Raw genomic sequence first — 17,877 nt, forward strand, 5'->3', positions numbered from 1 at the left:
TTTTTACTCTTCGGCACACGAGGGGGACAAACGAAAACACAAGACGGAATATGCGGTGCGACGGGTGGTGGTGCGAGTCTCGAGCGGCACCGACCACGGCGGCAAGAGCCAAATGCCGTCTGTCTTGTCCGGTTCTTTGGCGCGTCGCATGGGCAGGCGGCACCAGTTCTGTACTGCAACATTCACGGGACAGGCGGGGCCTGATCTGGCTCGGTCTGGCCTGCAGTGGCCTGCCTTAGCACAGGCCCAAAGTCGCGTGGTGTGGTGGTGGTGGTGGTGGTGATTGGCGATTGGATGCGGCGGTGGGTCAGGCACAAGGACAGAAGTGATTGTCGCTGGACGGATCGGATCGGTGATGGACATAATCGGTAGATCAAGGCAAGTGTGGTGGTGATGCGATGGCAGGGAAGGCAAGCGAAAGAAGGCAAAAGTGCGCGCCGCAACACTCAAAACGACAAGAGGGAATTTGAGGCCCTTTTCCAACTCTCAAACACACACACGCACACACGCCCATGCACATCACGTCAGAAGACAAAAATACGTTGTTTACATTGCCTTCATCACGACTTCGCCGTTCACGCTCCCTCTATCTCCCTCTCTCCCTCTCATGCACCAGATCCAGACGGCCAACAGAACAGTCATCCTGCTGCTCTGCTTTGCCCTGCTCTGCTCTAAGGCCACTCCCCAGCTCGCTCCCATCAAGCGCCGTCGGTCCGTCCTCCTGTCCATCTTCTTCTCTCTCGCCCCCGGGCTCAATTAAGGTTACGCACCCACGTGTCCCTGATTGACTTTGCACCGCAGTTGCTTAGCGGCTTGGCCCAACTACCTACCTACCTACCTACCTACCTACCTACCTACCGCACCGGCCGGCCGGCCAGCCGGCCAACCAGCAGCGAGAACCGAACGGGCAAATGGTGGGGAGAGTAAAAATCTGAAGATGCTGAGTTTTTAAAAAAATGGGCGTTCTTGTTGATTTTTTTTTTCTTTTCCTTTTTTTTTTTTTTGCCGCATCCAATTGTCGATCTTGTTTTGTGTTGGTGAGGTGTGAGCTGCCGATACTGCTTGCTGGCTGGCTTGCTGGCTGGCTGGCTGGCTGGCTGGCTACGAGGTTGGGAGAGGACAGGAGAGGAGAGGAGAGGAGAGTGAGGAAACAGGTACCTGTGTGCGAAACAGACGCCGGGACTTCCGCCCGGCTCCGCTACCTCTGACGGAGCGAGCGGCGGCGGTGGATAACGACCGGAATAGCGGTAGTATGTGTGGGCTACCGTCGAATAGTTTCTTGGTGGTATAGAAGCTACGTAGGTCGAGGTAGTTGTAAGGAAGGCAATTACCATTTCCTCTGTATAACAGGTCTACTCCTGCCCAGTAGACAGTGTGTATAGCACTGTATCTGCATAGCTTCCTAGCATTTATCGACAGTCCACCCTTCCAGCACATGAGTGCCAAGGGACCGGTCTCCGGGTGGCGCTCGGGTCTGGAGAAGACGGGTCGAGATTATGTTTTTGGCTTTTTTCCTGTCTTGAATGCCTGATATCTTACTGTGTGGCTTTACCTTGTCTCTTCGCTCGTGATGAGCTGAGCTGCTTCGCTCGTATGCCGGGCTGCTGTGAGATTGCGAACTGCTTGAATGCTTGCTGGCCATGCAATTTTGGCGACAAGCATTCGTGTGATTCCTGTCTTGTCCATGTAGCTTACCTAGCCTCGGATGGTTGTTTTGCAAGTCATGATTAGTCAAGCATCCGCGGTTATGAAGTCGTTTTCGGCAGCAGCGGCAAGTTCGGAGACAAGACGGACGTGGGGTCAGAAGGGAAAAGTGGTCGAAGTCCGACGGACGAACCTCGCTCCTGTCGTCCCCAGTTGCATCATCCATCATGATACCATCCATCATTTGCAACAGCTGCTGCAGACACTGCTCACGCCCTGTGCCTGACCAGAGATCGGAGTTTAGCAGAGACAGGCCAAGCCATAGTTCTGATCTACCAGTGCTGCGCGCAGCACGCAATCCGGGGTTATGTGTAAGCACACACATGCTCATTCGCCAAAGCGGCTTACAAACGCCTGAATGGCATCATCGCATCATCGCATCATCGCATCATCGCCACACGACCATTTCACTGTGCGGGGACCTCAGTTTGCTCAGCTTCATTACTCCTTTGCATTAGCAATCCGCTGCCCAGTCAAAATATATATGCCGACTTGCTGACCTGCCTTCCCGTTTCATTCATTGCAAATTAACCACTCCGAGACTACAGCTACACCTCCACGACCCCGACTCTTTGTACCTTGCCAGCTGTCGACGACGACGACACTACCAAAGTGAACGCCTTCAAGATCTTGCAAACAACTCCCAGGCTGCTATCACGCTCGAAACCTACGACTCCAGCCAAGTTCTTCCATTCCAATACAAACATGGCCGTCTCCACCGCTTCGCAACCAACACCAGCACACGAGCTCCCCTCGAGCACCAAATCCGCAACAACGGCCAAGTCGACCATTGACACCACGACGCAAAACAATGGGCACTCAGTGCCGCGCGGGCCCGTCACGGCCAACCTAGTCTTCTACGGCGGCACAGCCGACGGCGGCGAGCCATACAACTACGTCGAAGAGCCACCAGCCGGGCAACCGCAAAACAACCTGCAGACAGCCGACCACGACGTAACCATCTCAGACGCGCGCGGCCATGAGGGCGACTTCAACATCGACACCAATGCCTTCGCGGCCCTCTCGTCCATCCCGTCGGCCATGACGCGCACCGACTTCGACGACGACGCGCGCGTCGCGCAGAAGTACTATCCCGAGGTCGAGCGCCTCCTGCTCGACAAAGTCCCCGGCTCGCACCGCATCCTCATCTTCGACCACACCATCCGCCGCAACACGCCCGGCTCCAAGCGCACCCCTGTCACGCGCACGCACATCGACCAGACGCCCAAGAGCGCCGCCGCGCGCGTGCGTCACCACATCACCGACGCATCCGAAGCGGAGAGGCTCCTGCAGGGCCGCTACCGCATCATCAACGTGTGGCGCCCGCTCAACGGGCCCGTCGTCGCGCACCCGCTCGCCGTCGCCGACAGCGCCACGGTGCCCGCCGACGACCTCGTCCCCGTCCACCACATCTACCCCGACCGCACGGGCGAGACGGCCGCCGTGAAATACGGCGAGCATCAGCGCTGGTGGTATTGGAGCGGGATGCAGGATGACGAGCGTCTGTTGCTGCAGTGCTTTGATAGTAAGAATGGTGCCAGGGTTCCACATACCGCTTTTGTGGATCCGCGGACGCCCGAGGGCGCGCCGGGACGCGAGAGTATTGAGGTGCGCGCGCTTGTTTTTGGGTGAAGGAGATGATGATGATGATGATGATGATGATGGAGGTGGTGTGATTTCTATGGTATACGCGACTCTACGACTCCCACGACTTCTCTCCCTTTTCCCCCTTCTTTCATCTTCATTGATTTATTTCAGCCGCAGCAAAGCAAAGCAGGGCAGGGCAACAAGGAACGGCGTCTTCTCCCCCCCCCCGGTTGTTTCAATCAAAACGCAGGTACTTTTTGTAGTTTTAATCAACTGTTCATTACATTGACAGCGAATCGTCTTCTCTTCCTGCTCACTAGCTGTGTCCGCAACACACTGTACCATGTCTATCGCCAACTCCAAGCGTAAATGTAAATGCAAATGTCCTTCCCGTTCCATTGCAATCAAGCAGCAGCGTCGTCGTCGTCGTCGAGTCCCCGCATGAGGCATGGAGTTGATTAGCTGCTTGCTTTTACGAGTAGTGGTGGATGATTTTGGCAGAGGTACGGCGAGAGCATCACTGTGCACTCACTGTGGGGCAAATGTCGTACATAGTCGCATGTCTAGAACCAAGAAAAGCTCTGATGATTCCTCTAGTCTACATGGACGCTATGCAACGCTGAGAGGAACGAGGGAAAAAGAGACATGGTGGACGGACAGACGGACGGACGGGCGATGGGCAAAATGCATTTGTTTTCCAACGCAAAAGCGAGACTCAAGCTTCTCTCCCAACACCTGTCAATCAGTCGCCTCTGATTGCCGCGACGGTCTGTCTATTCCTTTGCAGGAGTGGAGCCGAGAACGGCCGTCTGCGATTGAGATGTACGTTAGCACAAGGTGTGAATACGGAGGAGTTGCGGGGACGCCGAGGGGGGAACATGTGGGTAAAGGAGCAGAGACAGTCAAGACTCACCTTTGCACTTTCGTACAGCGGCCTGATGCCGGTCCACATTTCAAACTGGAAGAGGCCCTGGCCGACGAGGACCTCGAGGCCGTTGACGGTGCGCCAGCCGGCGTCCGTCGCCAGACGCATGAGCGCCGTGACGGGCGGCTTGTACGCCATCTCAAGCAGGGTGCGCTGCGGCTGGTCGTTCGGCGTCGTCGCCGCCGTCGCCGGGTCCGTGCCGCCGGCCTCGAAGACGCGGCACAGGATCTCGCGCAGGTTGCTCTCGATGGGCTGGTCCGCCGGGATGGTGCCAATGGCCACCGACGGCAGCTTGCCCTCGGCCTCGAGCGCCGCCACTTGCTCCTCGCTCGTCAACAGTTGGCAGTTGAAGTCGGCTGGGAACGATTGGATCAGTGCTTCGAGCTTGGCTAGCGAACGGCCTGCGACTAAGATGGGCGAGTACTGCATCTGGGCAAGGGCGTAGATGGCGGCGCGTGCGGTGCCACCGCCTCCGATCACCAGTCCAGATTGGTGGCCAGAGCCGCCTGGTGCTCCAGCGTTGCGCAGGACGAGCATCATGCCACTCCAGTCCGTGTTGCGGCCGATGAGGCGCGTCGTCGGCGCGCCCGAGTCATCCGTTGCTTCCTCGAGCACGATGGTGTTGAGGGCGCCGATGATGTCGACTTCGGGGCCAACACCATCAAGGAGGGGGCGCACATCTTGCTTGAGTGGCATGGTGATGGATGCGCCGCCAAAGTCGGGCGAGCGGATAAGATCGTGGATTTCTGCTGCGCTCTGCGTCTCCACGTGCCTGTACTGATGAGGGAGGCCAGTCTCTTTGAAGAGTGCATTATGCATGGCCGGAGAACGAGACTGGGCAGTCGGAAAGCCAGCAACGAAGAGCTTCTTCGACTCGATTTGCCCGATCAGGGACAAACCGTGGCGAATCTCAGCCGACGACAGCTGGCCAGGGGCTGAAGCTCCAGGCAACGCCGCATGCGTGACTGGCGTCATGAAGTTGTTGATGATGCGACTGAGCTTGCCCTGAGAGCCCATGTTAATTGCAATCAGTGGCACGGGGTGAGTCTGCGTGGCCCACGACTTGAACTCTGCAAGCTCAAAGTTGTCTTGAAGCGTCTTCGCAACGCCAACAAGCTTGATCACATCGCCAAACTGAAGCGCGCGATTGTAGTGCGGGATCCAGGAGCCGTTGCTCCAAGAAAGTTCGGCCTTGGGGTCGTGGTGGGATGCGATGACTTTGCTGTAGCCCTTGTTCGCAGCCACTTGCTGCAGGAGCTCCTCTGGGTAAGTTATCTCAACGTCGATGAACTCACAACCCATACGAGCTGCGAGCGTGTAGAGCCGCAGTGCGTCATCATTGGCACCATCAGGGAACTTTCCTCCTTGGCTCTGGCTCCTGACCGTGAAAATGATGGGGAGAGAGACCACAGAGCGGAGCAAAGTGACTTGATCGACGATGAAATCCGTCGTCGGGATGCCTTCCTTGCCATTGGGATCTTGGAGGAGATCGACACGGAGCTCAATGGCATCGGAGCCCACAACAATCTTGTCAAGCTCATCCAGAAGATTTTCTACCTTTGGCGCCGTAAGACAGACGAAGAAAGACTCCCTCTTCTTCTTAATGTCAGTCAAAGCACGGCGCCTACCGGTGACAACACCCAGGAAGCGGGCGAATTCATCCAGCGTCCTGACCAGGCCAGCCTCTTCCACGCTCCGGCTGTGGAAATGCAGGTTGCTGCACTCATAGTACCAGTCCTTGCGGCGCTCCCAAACGCTCATCATGGGGTCGACATAGGCAGGCCTAGTCTTGTCACGGTTCAAGTACTCAATTACCTTTTCAATGTCGCGGGTTATCAGAAGTACGGTGCCGTCCTTCTTCCAGTCATTCAGCAGCTTGCGAGCCTCTGGGATCTCGACGATGCCACCGCCGCAGGCAAAGATGTGGCCAGTGGGCCTTTCAGTCAGATGCTGCTTCAGACAATCGAGTTCCTTTTCGCGGAAAAAGTCCCATCCGTGTTCCCGGACAATGTCGGCGACAGACTTGCCCTCGAACTGCTGTTCCAATGCAGTGTCCAGGTCGGTCATGGGCCAACCCAGAACGTTGGAAGCCCAGCCGCTCATGGTCGTCTTGCCGGCGCCCCTCATGCCAATGACAACGATTGACTTGCTGGCGGGCTTGCTCGCCTTGCCGTGGTGAGCTGGAATCTCGGGCTCGTGGCCGTCGAGAGTCGCGCCAAAGAGCTGGTTCAAAATATCCCAGTAACCAGGCCAGGTCTTGCCAGTGCAGTCCTTCTCGAGGATAAGGACTGGGCCAGGGGCAACCAGAGAAAGAACGCCAAAGCTCATGGCGACACGGTGGTCGTCATAGCAGTCGATGCCCTCCTTGGGGGCGTCGAGCTCGTGAGAACGGCCGTCGATGATAATGCCGTCGTCGTGCTCACGGCAGACAACGCCAAACTTGGCCAATTGGTCCTTCATCGCAGCAATCCGGTTGCATTCCTTGACACGCTGGTTCGCGATGCCGTTGATGCGGGTCGTCGCAGTGGTGCCGTTGTTCGTCGCAACAGCAGCCAACACGGAGGCCGTCAAGAAGGCGTCCGTCATCGGCTCCATGTCGACTTCGGTCAAAGCTTTGAGCTGGCCCCTTGGAGGTCCCGTCACAGTTGTCGAAGTAGCCGTCTGCTCCACGACGCAGCCCATAGGCTTGAGAACATCCACGGCAAAGCGAGCATCGCCTTGAAGAGACTTGGATCCGATGTTGGGGACGGTGCAAGTAGTGCCGGTGATGGCTGCAATAGCAAGAGGGTAGGTGGCAGAGCTGGCGTCACTCTCAACCTCGTAAAACTCGGGGTTCTTGTATGCTTGGCGAGGGATGCGGTAGGTGTTGTCCTCGGTAGTTGATTTCTCGACCTTGACTCCAAAAGACTCCATCATGGCAATCGTCATGTCGATGTACGGCTGCGAGATGACCTTCCCACCAACAAGACGAAGCGTGACAGGGTTCTTGGCATAGGGAGCAGCCATCAGGATGGACGAGACGTACTGAGAAGAGACATTGGCCGTCAAAGCAATGTCGCCACCCTCGAAGCCACCTGCTGCGCCGATGCGCAGAGGCAGACTTCCCTGCTTCTCGAGGTAGTCAATCTCCACACCATTGGAGCGTAAAGACTCAACGAGGGGACCAATTGGTCTCTCCTTCATTCTGGCGTTACCAGTCAAGACCGAGGACGTCACAGTAGACTTCTTAGCCAGAGCTACGACAGTTGTCAAGAAGCGCGACGCAGTTCCAGCGTTGCCCAGGTAAAGGTCTTCAGAACTGGCCTCGAGGTTGCCACCATTGCCATTGACCACCAGCACGCGGCCGTCGTCTTCCCAGGAGAAGGATGCTCCACCGAGCTTGCCGACGGCGTTGAGCATGAATTGCGTGTCGTCAGAGTGCAGCAGATTTGTGATGCGGCAAGTGCCCGAACCAAGGGCTGCGAGGACCAAGACACGGTTCGAGACACTCTTGGATCCTGGAGGAGTGCAAGAGACGTTGAGGCCGGATGAGACGCCAGGGTGTACAATCACACTGGGCGAGAGGACCAGGCGGATGTCACGGTCAGCCACCACACTGGCCTTCTTCTCATGAGTCCTGCCGATTCCAGCAAGGAGGACAATCTTCTTCTTCTGGCCGTCGTTCTTCTTGTCAACGGCCATGATGGAGAGAAGCTCGTCCACCGGGCAGTGCTTGTTGGCGGAGCGCTTGCGTACAACCTTGTCGCCCAAGGTCGTCGGGAGCTCGTAGCTCGCAATGCACTTGGTGAGACGAGCGACAGCTCCAGGAGCCAAGACACCCAGGTAGCGGGCAAGCTCGGCCTCCTTGACCATACCAATGGCTACACACTCGCCGTGTAGAATCTGAGGGGTCAGAATGGCCTCCATGGCGTGTCCAATCGAGTGTCCAAAGTTGAGGAGGTTGCGAAGACCTCCCTCTCTTTCGTCAGCAGAAACGACGTGGGCCTTGACACGGACAGAGCCTAGCACAATACGCTTCAGGATGGGAGCAATGTCACCCAGACGGTGCTTCCCTTGAGAGGGCTTTTTGCTCAAGGTCTTCATGAAAAGGGAGGCATTGTCCTCGAGAGCGGCAAACTCCTCTTCGTTCCAGATGGCAGCGGTCTGACAAAATCAATAACATGGCAGGACGAAGGACACTGGCGCTCGGCTCACCTTGATGACCTCGGCCATTCCGTTGATAACCTCTCTTCTAGGCAAAGTTTCCAAGAATTGAAGGTCAATGTAGATGCGCTCCGGCTGCCAAAAGGCGCCGACAAGGTTCTTGCCAGCAGGCGTGTCAATGGCCGTCTTGCCGCCAATTGAAGAATCGACCATGGCCAACAATGTAGAGGGCACTTGGACGAAGCGGACTCCGCGCATGTAAGTCGCCGCGACAAAGCCAATCATGTCGCCAATGACACCTCCGCCCAGCGCAATCATGACTGTGTCTCTTGTGCATCCTTGCCTCAGCATCCAGTCCTCCACCGCTGCCTTTGTCGACCTCGACTTTGACGTCTCTCCGGGCGGGATGATGTGGGTGAGAAGCCTGGCATCGGGGCAAATCTGCGCGGCGTGCGCCTTGAAGCTCTGCTCAAAGGAGGGTATGTAGAGCGAGCCAATGTTGGTGTCGGTGACGAGAACGTAGGTGGACGAGGGGATGTTGGACAAGAGGTCCTTGGCCACGTAGTCGTTCCAGAGGCCATAGTCGACAATTATGGAGTCCTTGCCGAGGATTGGGACCTTGGTAGGGCTACTGCCCGCGTCAACCGTGCCGTTCATGTCTGTAGACGTTTGAGTGGCCAGCTAGAGCGCAGTGGCCAAAGGGTGGAAAACCGGCCAAATGCGGCGGGACAAAGGGTCGCCCGGGAGAACTAGAGGACAAGTGGCGGAGTGATTCTGGCAGGACCAAGTTGTTTGAGGGTCGTAGAGGATTTACAAAACTAAGGTGCTAATATTCGGGCACTCAGGTGAGTCAAAAGTGAGCACACACCAGACTCTCAGCAAACTTTCGGAGCCGCATTCGGTGATCGACGTCAGGGATACGGGGCTTACATGTAGCGGGCAGGGAAAGCTCCCTACCTCCTCCGCTCTCGCATTGTCAACACCACCAAACCAATCACGACAACTGAATCAGCCCCATTGAGCTCCATCTTCAATTGACATGGGGTGGTCTTGCGACCGATCTACTTTTGATTATCGGTAGCCGATGACCCCTTGGCTCTCGGTATCCGAATACCCTCAGTCAGTGCAACTACGGATAGGTTGGACGGCAGTTGGCTTTTCAACATGAGTTTTATCTACGTCTAGGGACGACTCGAATGGCTACCGTATCCTGCTCCTTTTCGTTGGGGATGAGCGGTCCAGATGATGAAAGCCCATTGCCAAACTCACCGAAGCTGGAGATTGGATATGGCGTTTAGGGTCAGTCGACCATTGACTCCGCATGTCTCTACTAAGATCTTATGCTCCAAGGCCATCAGAGTCTTCAGACTCAGTAAAAGCTCGGCACTTTGTCGCAACGAAGTTCGTCAGAGCGTAGGGTTCTCAAAAACTTTGAGGTATGGCTTCAGCGATTCGGTTTCGATGCCCTTGAAAGATAGAACACGCCCTTTCTTTTCCCCGCAAGCCAACACAAAGAGCACCCCACCAAGAGCCAATCTTTGAACATGAGAAGTCTGGCATGTCCTCTTTGGGCTTGCTCTATTCAGTCAAGCTGCATATAGTTCGCAAATGCCAGGATGCAGGGCGGGAGAGTTGCATGCAGGCTGCGGGACCGATGCTCTTTTTGACCAAGCGCAACGGCGTCGCCAATAAGGAAGGCCAGCATTTGCCACCTCACGTGCAAGAGCTGAAAGAGAACAATGGAGTGCATCACCGCTTTTGCGGGGTAACCCTGATGACATCAAGCCCGTCACGTGCATGGCTCTGGGGGCGAATATCAACAGTCGACGTGAATAGAGGCAAAGTTTGAGAAATGAATTGGTGATGATTTTCCTTTCGATCAGCAACAACTAGTTACAAGTGCCCAATTGCTGCCATAACCAGACCCACAGTTGAACCAATAGAATACTCAGCGACTGTGCTTGGTAAATCTGGTCATCGTGAAAAGCTCAAACGCCATTGCCCATGCGCCAACGCTAAATCCACAGTTTGATCCTTTTCCTCTTTTGACGCGCTCCTATGCGAGTCCGCATTCACTCGTTGCCGGCGTTGGTTGTAGCATTGACTGCCGCGTGGCCCACGACGCCCTCGCGATCTTTCCGCATGCCTTCCATCACGGCGACCAGACCACCTTGACGCAGCCTCTGTAGGACGATTTGCATGCCCTCCTTCGCATTGGGCTGGCTCTTTTCGGCGCGTCGGAGGCCAATGAGCTCTATCGACCGTTGGATGGATGCAGTGGACCAGGATTTGAAGAAACCAGGTTTCGACGGTTCCTCTTCTTCGACCTCGGCTGCTTTGGCGTCCGCGGCTGCTTTCGCCGCTCTCCTCTTACGGATGTTTTCTCCAATCATGGAATGAAGTGTGACGGTGGTCTTGACGTCCGTCTTCTCGCCTGGGAGGAGAAAGCCCTTCATGGCCGCCGCCCTTTGGCCATGCAGGCTCTCGATGGTGTTGATGGGTCGAGTAAAGACCTGGCGCTCAATGACGCTGAGCACGCCCGTCCATTCCAGGTTCTGGCTCTCCGTGTTCATCCAGCCATCCTTGATGTTGACGACGCTGCGCTCGAGAATGTAGCTCTGGCTGTCGCCTGTTGCCGACGCGCCGAGTAACGAGCGTGGCAACACTTTCAAAGCAGCCGAGGGCAGCTTCGACTTCTTGAGATGGAGACGAGTGGTGTGGAGCGTCTGAGTCTCCGGGTCGAAGTGGCGGTCGATGACATCGGTAGATAGAACGTGGGTGGAGTAGGGATTGGGATAGCGAAGGAAGTATGCCAGAGTGACGGCGGGGAAAGAGTAGTCGTAGGTGTAGGAGCTGTCGTAGAATTTCACCATCTTGAGCGTCTGCGCATGTTCGATGGAAATGTTGGGGGAGGGCGATGGGTCAAGAAGTAGGAGGGCGGGGAGAAGATCGCTTTGCGCAACGCCGGCCTTCTAATTCGTTCTTCCTTCTCATGATGGTCAGTAGACATCGGCGTCACCGCGCGCCGATCGAAGTTAATCCGGCTTGGCAACGCAGCGGGGCGTGCCGACCGAGACGGCCCCTGCCACGCCGCTTGCGGCAGGCGGTCGCCCATGGCAGTTCCTGGAAGTGTGGCTTGTGGCTTGCGGTGTGTGGCTGCCATTCGCGCCACAAAACATCCATCCTACCTGCACCTCTGACTCTTAGATCTGCCCGTCAAGGAGCTCCCGTCACTCTGCTCTCTCGCCGCTTCCCCAGGTCAATCGATTCGGTACATCACCAGCCATGGCCGAGAAGCAGCCTACAAGCACCACCGGCGAGCCGCCATCTGTCGCCGCCCTGTCGCTTGCCGAAACTGCCACCGACAATCCCAAGAAGGCCGCTGCTGAGCAAGAGATCAACCCCTGGGACGTCAATGCTGCCACTGACGAGAATGGAAACGTGCTCGCCTTTGACTACGAGGCTGTCTCTCGGTACGGCCCGGAAGAACCCTCTCTCAATTACCTAAGCAGCTGACTCTTCTTAGAAAGTGGAACACCAAGCTGATTGACGATGCCCTTCTCGAGCGCTTCGAGCGCGTGACGGGAGCAAAGCCTCATCGCTGGTTGCGCCGCGGTCTCTTCTTCAGTCACCGTGACTTGGACCTCATCCTCAACTACTATGAGCAAGGCCGTCCGTTCTTCCTCTACACTGGCCGTGGCCCCTCGTCCGACAGCATGCACGTCGGACACACGGTCCCATTCGAGTTTACAAAGTGGTTGCAAGATGTCTTTGATGTCCCCTTGGTCATCATGTTGACGGACGACGAAAAGGCCCTGTTCAAAGAAAACCTGACATTCGAGGAGACGATGCAGTGCGCGAGGGACAATGCCAAGGACATCATCGCCATTGGCTTTGACCTGAAGAAGACCTTCATCTACAGCGATCTCAAGTATATTGGATACAACGGTGGCCACATGATGCTCAATGCCTGGGAATTCTCCAAGCTGGTCACCTTCAACCAAGTTCGTGGTGCTTTCGGATTTGACGCCAGGTGAGCTGATCCGACGTCGTGTGCGAAGCTGAAACTGACCCGACTCCAGCACTAACACTGGTCGCATCTTCTTCCCCATGTTTCAGTGCGTTGCAGCCTTCGCGACCTCCTATCCCGAAATCTGGGGAGATGACCCGAACTCCGACTTCCGCAACAAGAAGACGGCTCAGATCCCCTGCCTCATCCCCTGTGGTATCGACCAAGATCCGTACTTCCGTCTGGTCCGCGAAAACTCTCACCGCATGAAGCATCCGGTCCCTAAACCTGCCCTGATTCATTCCAAGTTCCTTACATCTTTGCAAGGTGCGGGAGGAAAGATGAGTGCGTCGATCCCGAACAGCGCCATCTTCATGTCCGACACTCCGAAGCAAATCCAAAAGAAGATCAACAGCCACGCGTTTTCTGGCGGCCAAGAAACCGTCGAATTGCATCGCGAGAAGGGCGGAAACCCCGATGTCGACGTTGCGTATCAGTACATTACGTACTTTGAGGAAGACGACGAGAAGATTAAGAAGCTTTACGACGGCTACAGGGCCGGAGAGGTTCTCACCGGTGAGATGAAGAAGGAGTGCATCCGGCTGATGCAGGAGTATGTCAAGGGCTTCCAGGAGAGGAGAGCCAAGGTCACGGACGAGATTCTCAAGTCGTACATGACTCCTCGCAAGCTGGAATGGAAGGGGAACTGGACAGGAACGGAGGGAACCAGACAGTAGAGCTCAACATTTTTCCAAATCTTCGCCTCCAGAGTTCCCCTCCCTCATCCACACTCAAACCTTCCTCTTTCACCACTACCACCACTACCCACCATGTCTCTCTTCAACTCCCACCCTCTTCAAATGCATCAGGAACATCATCACCAGGATTACCACATGCTGGATTTTTTCGACGAAATCACTATGCCATCACCACCACCTGAAGCACCACTACCAACTCCGGATAGTGTCATACACTTAATTATGGCCACATTCAGCTTCACTCTTTCACTCACACTCGTCGTGCTGCCAATACTCTGTCCACAACAGCCCTCCTGGTTCCCATGGCTTAGCGCACTCACCACCTTTACCATCGTTACAACTAATCGGCTCCATTCACGACTGGGTCACACTCCCTGGACGGACACTTTTGAAATAGGCAGAGACACTCTTGTTGTGGCAAATGGCCTAATCATCTTTTGGCAAATTTATTTTACATGTCCCAGTGTGTATTTTCTTGTTAGCTAATATATTACAGGTCATTACGGCTTTAATTTCACCGTTTTTACCCAGCACGCCATCGCCTTGCTGGGCCAGGACCTCGGATCCCTCCCTCCCTGCGTCTGAAAGACTCATAGTGGAATGCGTCTTCGACTGTCCATCCCTTACTGCGTTTGGCAGGGTTGAGAGAGTGGTGTTATGGGTGTATTGAGATGCACTCAGAACAACTCAGTAATCAAGACGTTTTGATTTATGACGACTTACGCAACCCTAACCCTCGTTCTGGCATGTGACTCTCCATTGCAATCCTTCTCCGCCGCCAATTACGTGAGCAAGGCCCGAGTGCCTTCAAAACATTCTATTCTCTATTCCCCTCTCTCTATTATATTATACAAACGGCTAACAGGTTGAAAAACTTTCAAAGACTGAAATTTTCAAAGAATGTCATGATGACGGCTGCTCCATCGTAGCAGGTGGTGTAGTTCCCACTCTCATCATCGTCGTTTGCATACGTCGCGGGCCACGTGTGCTTCAAATTGCTCTCCCAGTAATGCTGCACCACGCCGCCTCCCCACGAGTGCCTCTCAACCTCGGGGTACCCAGTTCCCTGGCAGACGCTAGTAGTCACGTTACTGTCAACATGGAAGCCGTCCCTCTCGACCCAATCATGCACCCAATCAAGAACAGGCGCCGTCTCGCCGCGGCCGCCCGGTCCACGGCCGTCATACGGAATCGTCGTGTCCAGCTCGCCATGAAACTCGAGGATGGGGATGGGGGAGCGCGACGGATTGCACGCGGGCAGCGAGTCGTTGGCGGCGCCGAGGACGCCGTAGTAAAAGGCGCCGGAGACGGGGGCGAAGGCGGCGATTTGCGCCGACGTGGTAGGGTCGCAGGCGAGCAGGCCGACCAAGCCGCCGCCGTTGGACTTGCCCGTCGCGTAGACGCGCGAGGTGTCAACGCAATAGCTCGACGTCAGGTTAGTGATGAGGTCGGATGTGAAGGCGATGTCGGAGACGTTGGCCGGCGCGTCGGGGTCGCCTGTCCATTGGCGAACGCCTTTGGAGTTCTGCCATGTTTTCTTATGTCAGTTGTTGCAAGATTGGCAAAAAAACACCGCATGGGTGGATTGGAAGTGGGCAGATACCAATGTTTGGTCTACTTCCAGGAGAGACTTACAGCTACGCCTTGCGGGTACACCGCTATCGCACGCGGATTATACGAGGCATTTGAGAATTGGGATAATTCCTCCTGTTCCGCAGCACTCTTCGTACGACCATGGAAAGACAGAATGAGTGGAACGGGCTCATTTGTGGTGTAATTGGCAGGCAGATGGATCAGGTAACTTCTTTCAATGCCTCCACTGTAGATTGTGACGTTTGTTGAATCGGCACCAGGAACCACGTCCGTCGGCAAAGAGTTGCCGCATCCACAAGATGCTGTCGCTGCAGCTGTCGACGCGCAGACGGCGAGCGAGGCGAGCTGCAGGGCTGATAAAATCATGGTACAACGGAATTGATGGGGGACACAGGGTTAACGTGGGAAGGTGGAAAAAGCACCCAACGACGTTACAAAAGGACAACATTTCGACGGCTTGGCCTAGCTTATGGTGCTAGGAGAGACGGTCGTCTGTCGTCGTGGTGATTGACGGCGGCCGTGGGGGCCGTGGCGCTGCTCCTCTTGCTAACAAAGGGTACTAGCACCCTTCATTTGCGTCTTCGACCCCAAAAGCCATGACGACGGCACCCTAGGGACCCGGGTAGGTCGGAGACGGTTAGATGTCATGAGTGAAGCTGAGGTGTCCGTCACATATTGGAGCCGTTAAGTCGGCACCGTTGTTGGTTGTCTTCCGCCCTGAGAGCACGGCCGCGCAAGTACTGTAGCCCCGCTTCCACCCAGCTGCCAACGCTAGCTGAGCTGAGCTGACTGCCGTAGCTCGACCGAACGTCACAAACACCATGCGAGAGCGCTGCGTTAACTGGCTGCCGCCGCCTGCAGATCCAAAGGACCAGCTGGAAGAGGCTCTGGATCTGTGTTGGCGCAACATTAGAAAGTGGGGCGCACAGGGGTGATTTTTCGATTCATGTTACTTGCTTGGGTGCATCTCACAATACCAGGTCATTTGGAGCAGATCGCCGTCAATTTTGGACCGTTAAGAATCTGCCGGCGGGCCAGGAGAGAGAGAAAAAAAAAAAGTCATGGCTGGGGATGCTCACTTCGCTAGCGATTGTGCAACCACCACCGTCGTCCGTCGTCACTGGTCGCCGTCTGTCATCGCCAGCGCTCGAAGCAACTCGCCCTCTCCGCTGCCCTCGTGGCCCCCACACCCCGTGCTGACCTCCCGACTGGCCAGAGGCCGTGGCACAGACGATTTCGGTCATCAAGAGCGTGGAACTGCTATACCGTCTTAGCACGGCAAGAAGAGGAGGGAAACGGGCCTTCGAGGAAGGGCAAAAGGAGCAAGGACTATTATCCCTCACAAGCCTTTACCGAACACCCACCTTTACCCACCACTGCCCACGCACCATGCGATTGGCCGCCGGACCTCTTCCATCGTCCAAGTCTCTCCTCTTCGTCATTTCTCTCGTGCTCCATCTTTTCTCCCACGCCGTCGTGTCTCAAGACACCAGCAGCACCAACTCCAGCACACGCGACTGCTTCTATCCTGACGGCGTCCAGTCCAAGGGGCTGCCGTGCTTTCCTGATCAAGCTGTCTCGCCATGCTGTGGCCGTGGCTTCATCTGTCTGTCCAACGGGCTCTGCGAGCCGGGACCCGACCTTCGGCGCACATACCAGTATAAGATATACAGGTCTGCCTGCACCGACTCGACGTGGAATTCGTCGAGCTGTCCTCGCGTATGCATAGACTGTAAGTTATGACTTTACATTCATTGGCGCCCCGGATCCAGTCCTCGATTCCTCTCCACTCCAACTTTCCCCCCGTCATGTGTCCTTCGCCATCAAGTTTTCCTTTCATTGGTACAAAGAACAAGAAAGTTGACTGGTCTGGATCCTGCGTCCAACAGCAGCCTCGGACAATCTTGAATCAGGCCAAGGCCTCGCCGCCTGCGGCACCAACGGCAGCTACTGCTGCGGCCGCGGCTACGACTGCTGCTCCAACGCATCCAACATCTTCAACTACGGCGTCGCCAGCGCCGTAACCACGCTGCCGTATTCGAGCGCAACCTCCTCAGCCGCATCATCATCCTCTTCCTCGTCGTCGTCCTCATCATCGTCCAACCACGCAATCGCAATCGGCGTGGGAGTCGGCGTGGGAGTCGGCGTTGGCGGCGCCATTCTCGTCTCGACGATAATAGCGCTACTACTTTACCGGCGGCGCCACCGCAAAACGTTTCCTTCTCCTAGCTCTCCTCCCCCTTCTGCTACTCCTCCTTCTTCCCTTCCTCCCCCGTCTTCTCCGCCCCAGCATGACCTCCCGCAATCGCCCCTCAGCGAGTTGCATCCGCAGTCGACGTCGGAGCTTCCTCCGGCGACCAAGTATCTGCCCCACGAACTCCACGCTCAGCAAACGCAGATGCGTCCAGAGTTGCCTGGCTCGACTAAAGACCTAGGATTGCCGCCGGAGTACTATCCGCTGATGGCGCGGCCGGAGCAGACCGAGGTACCGAGGGTCGCGGCGAGGCATGAATTGCAAGGGTAGGAAGCGGCAAAGAGATGCTTGGACTCGATGCTTTTGTCGACTTGCTGGCGCAAGAGCTGGTCTGAGTGACGACGGGACCTGAAGAAAAGCACTTCTCATTGTCCATGCATGGATAGCTGTCGAGGAGGCTCTTTCATGAAATGCTCGCCAACGGGTGGGCAGCACAGCGTGAGAATGACTCGAATGCGGGTTGGGCTCCTCGCAGTCGTGGCCGCTGGAACAAGCCCGCTCCACATCGAGCGTCCCGACTCAGGAGATGGCCAGGCCAAGGAATGATGCAGACAGACGGAGTTGGGCGCGGTCATGCATGCATGTACTGTACATTCGGGAGGGAGGAACGGATATACCCAAAGACGTCGCTGGGCGAGGAGGTTCCTTTGCTTTATTAGAAGAAGAAGAATAAGGAAAAAATATCAGGTGAAGCAAAACCAGACTAATGACGATGGATGGATGATGTGAAGCTGGCTGTTAGGAAACTCAACTGACTCACCTCCTCTCCGCCCTCACTTCCTTTCAATGCCGCAAAAACTTGTACTAATGAAGTCGTCATACAACAAGAAGACCATGTTTTTCTTCCATCTGCGGCACGCTGTTGGTGGTGGTGGTGGTGGTGGTATCCGGGTACCTACCTACC

The 17,877-nt window shown here is 55.9% G+C and overlaps 8 protein-coding genes across 8 annotated transcripts; 4 read left to right on the forward strand and 4 right to left on the reverse strand.

Annotated features, from left to right (window-relative positions):
* The first annotated feature begins 815 nt into the window (after window positions 1-815).
* On the forward strand, window positions 816-1,305 carry IWZ02DRAFT_203064 (uncharacterized protein). The gene has a single exon (XM_066762596.1). It carries the CDS (start codon window positions 957-959, stop codon window positions 1,206-1,208), a length of 252 nt encoding a protein of 83 aa, XP_066624439.1. The 5' UTR covers window positions 816-956; the 3' UTR covers window positions 1,209-1,305.
* IWZ02DRAFT_203205 (uncharacterized protein) lies at window positions 1,040-2,222 on the reverse strand. Its single transcript, XM_066762601.1, has one exon. It carries the CDS (start codon window positions 2,033-2,035, stop codon window positions 1,403-1,405), a length of 633 nt encoding a protein of 210 aa, XP_066624440.1. The 5' UTR covers window positions 2,036-2,222; the 3' UTR covers window positions 1,040-1,402.
* Window positions 2,175-3,730, forward strand: IWZ02DRAFT_203157 (uncharacterized protein). The gene has a single exon (XM_066762598.1). It carries the CDS (start codon window positions 2,410-2,412, stop codon window positions 3,334-3,336), a length of 927 nt encoding a protein of 308 aa, XP_066624441.1. The 5' UTR covers window positions 2,175-2,409; the 3' UTR covers window positions 3,337-3,730.
* On the reverse strand, window positions 3,701-9,196 carry IWZ02DRAFT_203061 (EPSP synthase-domain-containing protein). The gene is made up of 3 exons (XM_066762595.1): window positions 8,411-9,196; window positions 4,205-8,359; window positions 3,701-4,100 (listed from the first exon to the last, which is right to left on the reverse strand). Exons 1-3 carry the CDS (start codon window positions 9,014-9,016, stop codon window positions 4,065-4,067), a joined length of 4,797 nt encoding a protein of 1,598 aa, XP_066624442.1. The 5' UTR covers window positions 9,017-9,196; the 3' UTR covers window positions 3,701-4,064.
* A 996-nt stretch (window positions 9,197-10,192) lies between these two features.
* Window positions 10,193-11,360, reverse strand: IWZ02DRAFT_446264 (PRELI-like family-domain-containing protein). The gene has a single exon (XM_066767217.1). It carries the CDS (start codon window positions 11,230-11,232, stop codon window positions 10,432-10,434), a length of 801 nt encoding a protein of 266 aa, XP_066624443.1. The 5' UTR covers window positions 11,233-11,360; the 3' UTR covers window positions 10,193-10,431.
* A 284-nt stretch (window positions 11,361-11,644) lies between these two features.
* Window positions 11,645-13,105, forward strand: IWZ02DRAFT_373936 (tryptophanyl-tRNA synthetase; the record flags this gene model as incomplete). The annotated part of the gene is made up of 3 exons (XM_066764734.1): window positions 11,645-11,832; window positions 11,886-12,392; window positions 12,442-13,105. The coding sequence occupies 3 exons, from the start codon at window positions 11,645-11,647 to the stop codon at window positions 13,103-13,105; spliced, it is 1,359 nt and encodes a 452-aa protein (XP_066624444.1).
* Window positions 13,106-13,730: 625 nt separating this feature from the next.
* On the reverse strand, window positions 13,731-15,312 carry IWZ02DRAFT_203353 (Alpha/Beta hydrolase protein). Its single transcript, XM_066762603.1, has 2 exons — window positions 14,762-15,312; window positions 13,731-14,651 (listed from the first exon to the last, which is right to left on the reverse strand). Exons 1-2 carry the CDS (start codon window positions 15,083-15,085, stop codon window positions 14,004-14,006), a joined length of 972 nt encoding a protein of 323 aa, XP_066624445.1. The 5' UTR covers window positions 15,086-15,312; the 3' UTR covers window positions 13,731-14,003.
* Window positions 15,313-15,869: 557 nt separating this feature from the next.
* Window positions 15,870-17,395, forward strand: IWZ02DRAFT_203246 (uncharacterized protein). The gene is made up of 2 exons (XM_066762602.1): window positions 15,870-16,451; window positions 16,609-17,395. The coding sequence occupies exons 1-2, from the start codon at window positions 16,109-16,111 to the stop codon at window positions 17,241-17,243; spliced, it is 978 nt and encodes a 325-aa protein (XP_066624446.1). The 5' UTR covers window positions 15,870-16,108; the 3' UTR covers window positions 17,244-17,395.
* The last annotated feature ends 482 nt before the right edge of the window (window positions 17,396-17,877 follow it).

The sequence above is a fragment of the Phyllosticta citriasiana genome (assembly GCF_038021145.1).
Source record: "Phyllosticta citriasiana strain CBS 120426 chromosome Unknown IWZ02scaffold_4, whole genome shotgun sequence".
Lineage (NCBI taxonomy): Eukaryota > Fungi > Ascomycota > Dothideomycetes > Botryosphaeriales > Phyllostictaceae > Phyllosticta > Phyllosticta citriasiana.

Excerpts from the sequence above, each read along its gene's own strand:
- IWZ02DRAFT_203157 (XM_066762598.1), top strand. The coding sequence starts at position 2,410 with ATGGCCGTCTCCACCGCTTCGCAACCAACACCAGCACACGAGCTCCCC.
- IWZ02DRAFT_203061 (XM_066762595.1), bottom strand. The coding sequence starts at position 9,016 with ATGAACGGCACGGTTGACGCGGGCAGTAGCCCTACCAAGGTCCCAATC. Across the intron at positions 8,360-8,410 it reads GAATGGCCGAGGTCATCAAG|ACCGCTGCCATCTGGAACGA; the intron begins GTGAGCCGAGCG and ends TGATTTTGTCAG. Across the intron at positions 4,101-4,204 it reads CGCTGTACGAAAGTGCAAAG|ACGGCCGTTCTCGGCTCCAC; the intron begins GTGAGTCTTGAC and ends TCTCAATCGCAG.
- IWZ02DRAFT_446264 (XM_066767217.1), bottom strand. The coding sequence starts at position 11,232 with ATGGTGAAATTCTACGACAGCTCCTACACCTACGACTACTCTTTCCCC.
- IWZ02DRAFT_203246 (XM_066762602.1), top strand. The coding sequence starts at position 16,109 with ATGCGATTGGCCGCCGGACCTCTTCCATCGTCCAAGTCTCTCCTCTTC. Across the intron at positions 16,452-16,608 it reads TCCTCGCGTATGCATAGACT|CAGCCTCGGACAATCTTGAA; the intron begins GTAAGTTATGAC and ends TGCGTCCAACAG.
- IWZ02DRAFT_203064 (XM_066762596.1), top strand. The coding sequence starts at position 957 with ATGGGCGTTCTTGTTGATTTTTTTTTTCTTTTCCTTTTTTTTTTTTTT.
- IWZ02DRAFT_203353 (XM_066762603.1), bottom strand. The coding sequence starts at position 15,085 with ATGATTTTATCAGCCCTGCAGCTCGCCTCGCTCGCCGTCTGCGCGTCG. Across the intron at positions 14,652-14,761 it reads TGTACCCGCAAGGCGTAGCT|AACTCCAAAGGCGTTCGCCA; the intron begins GTAAGTCTCTCC and ends AAAACATGGCAG.
- IWZ02DRAFT_203205 (XM_066762601.1), bottom strand. The coding sequence starts at position 2,035 with ATGAGCATGTGTGTGCTTACACATAACCCCGGATTGCGTGCTGCGCGC.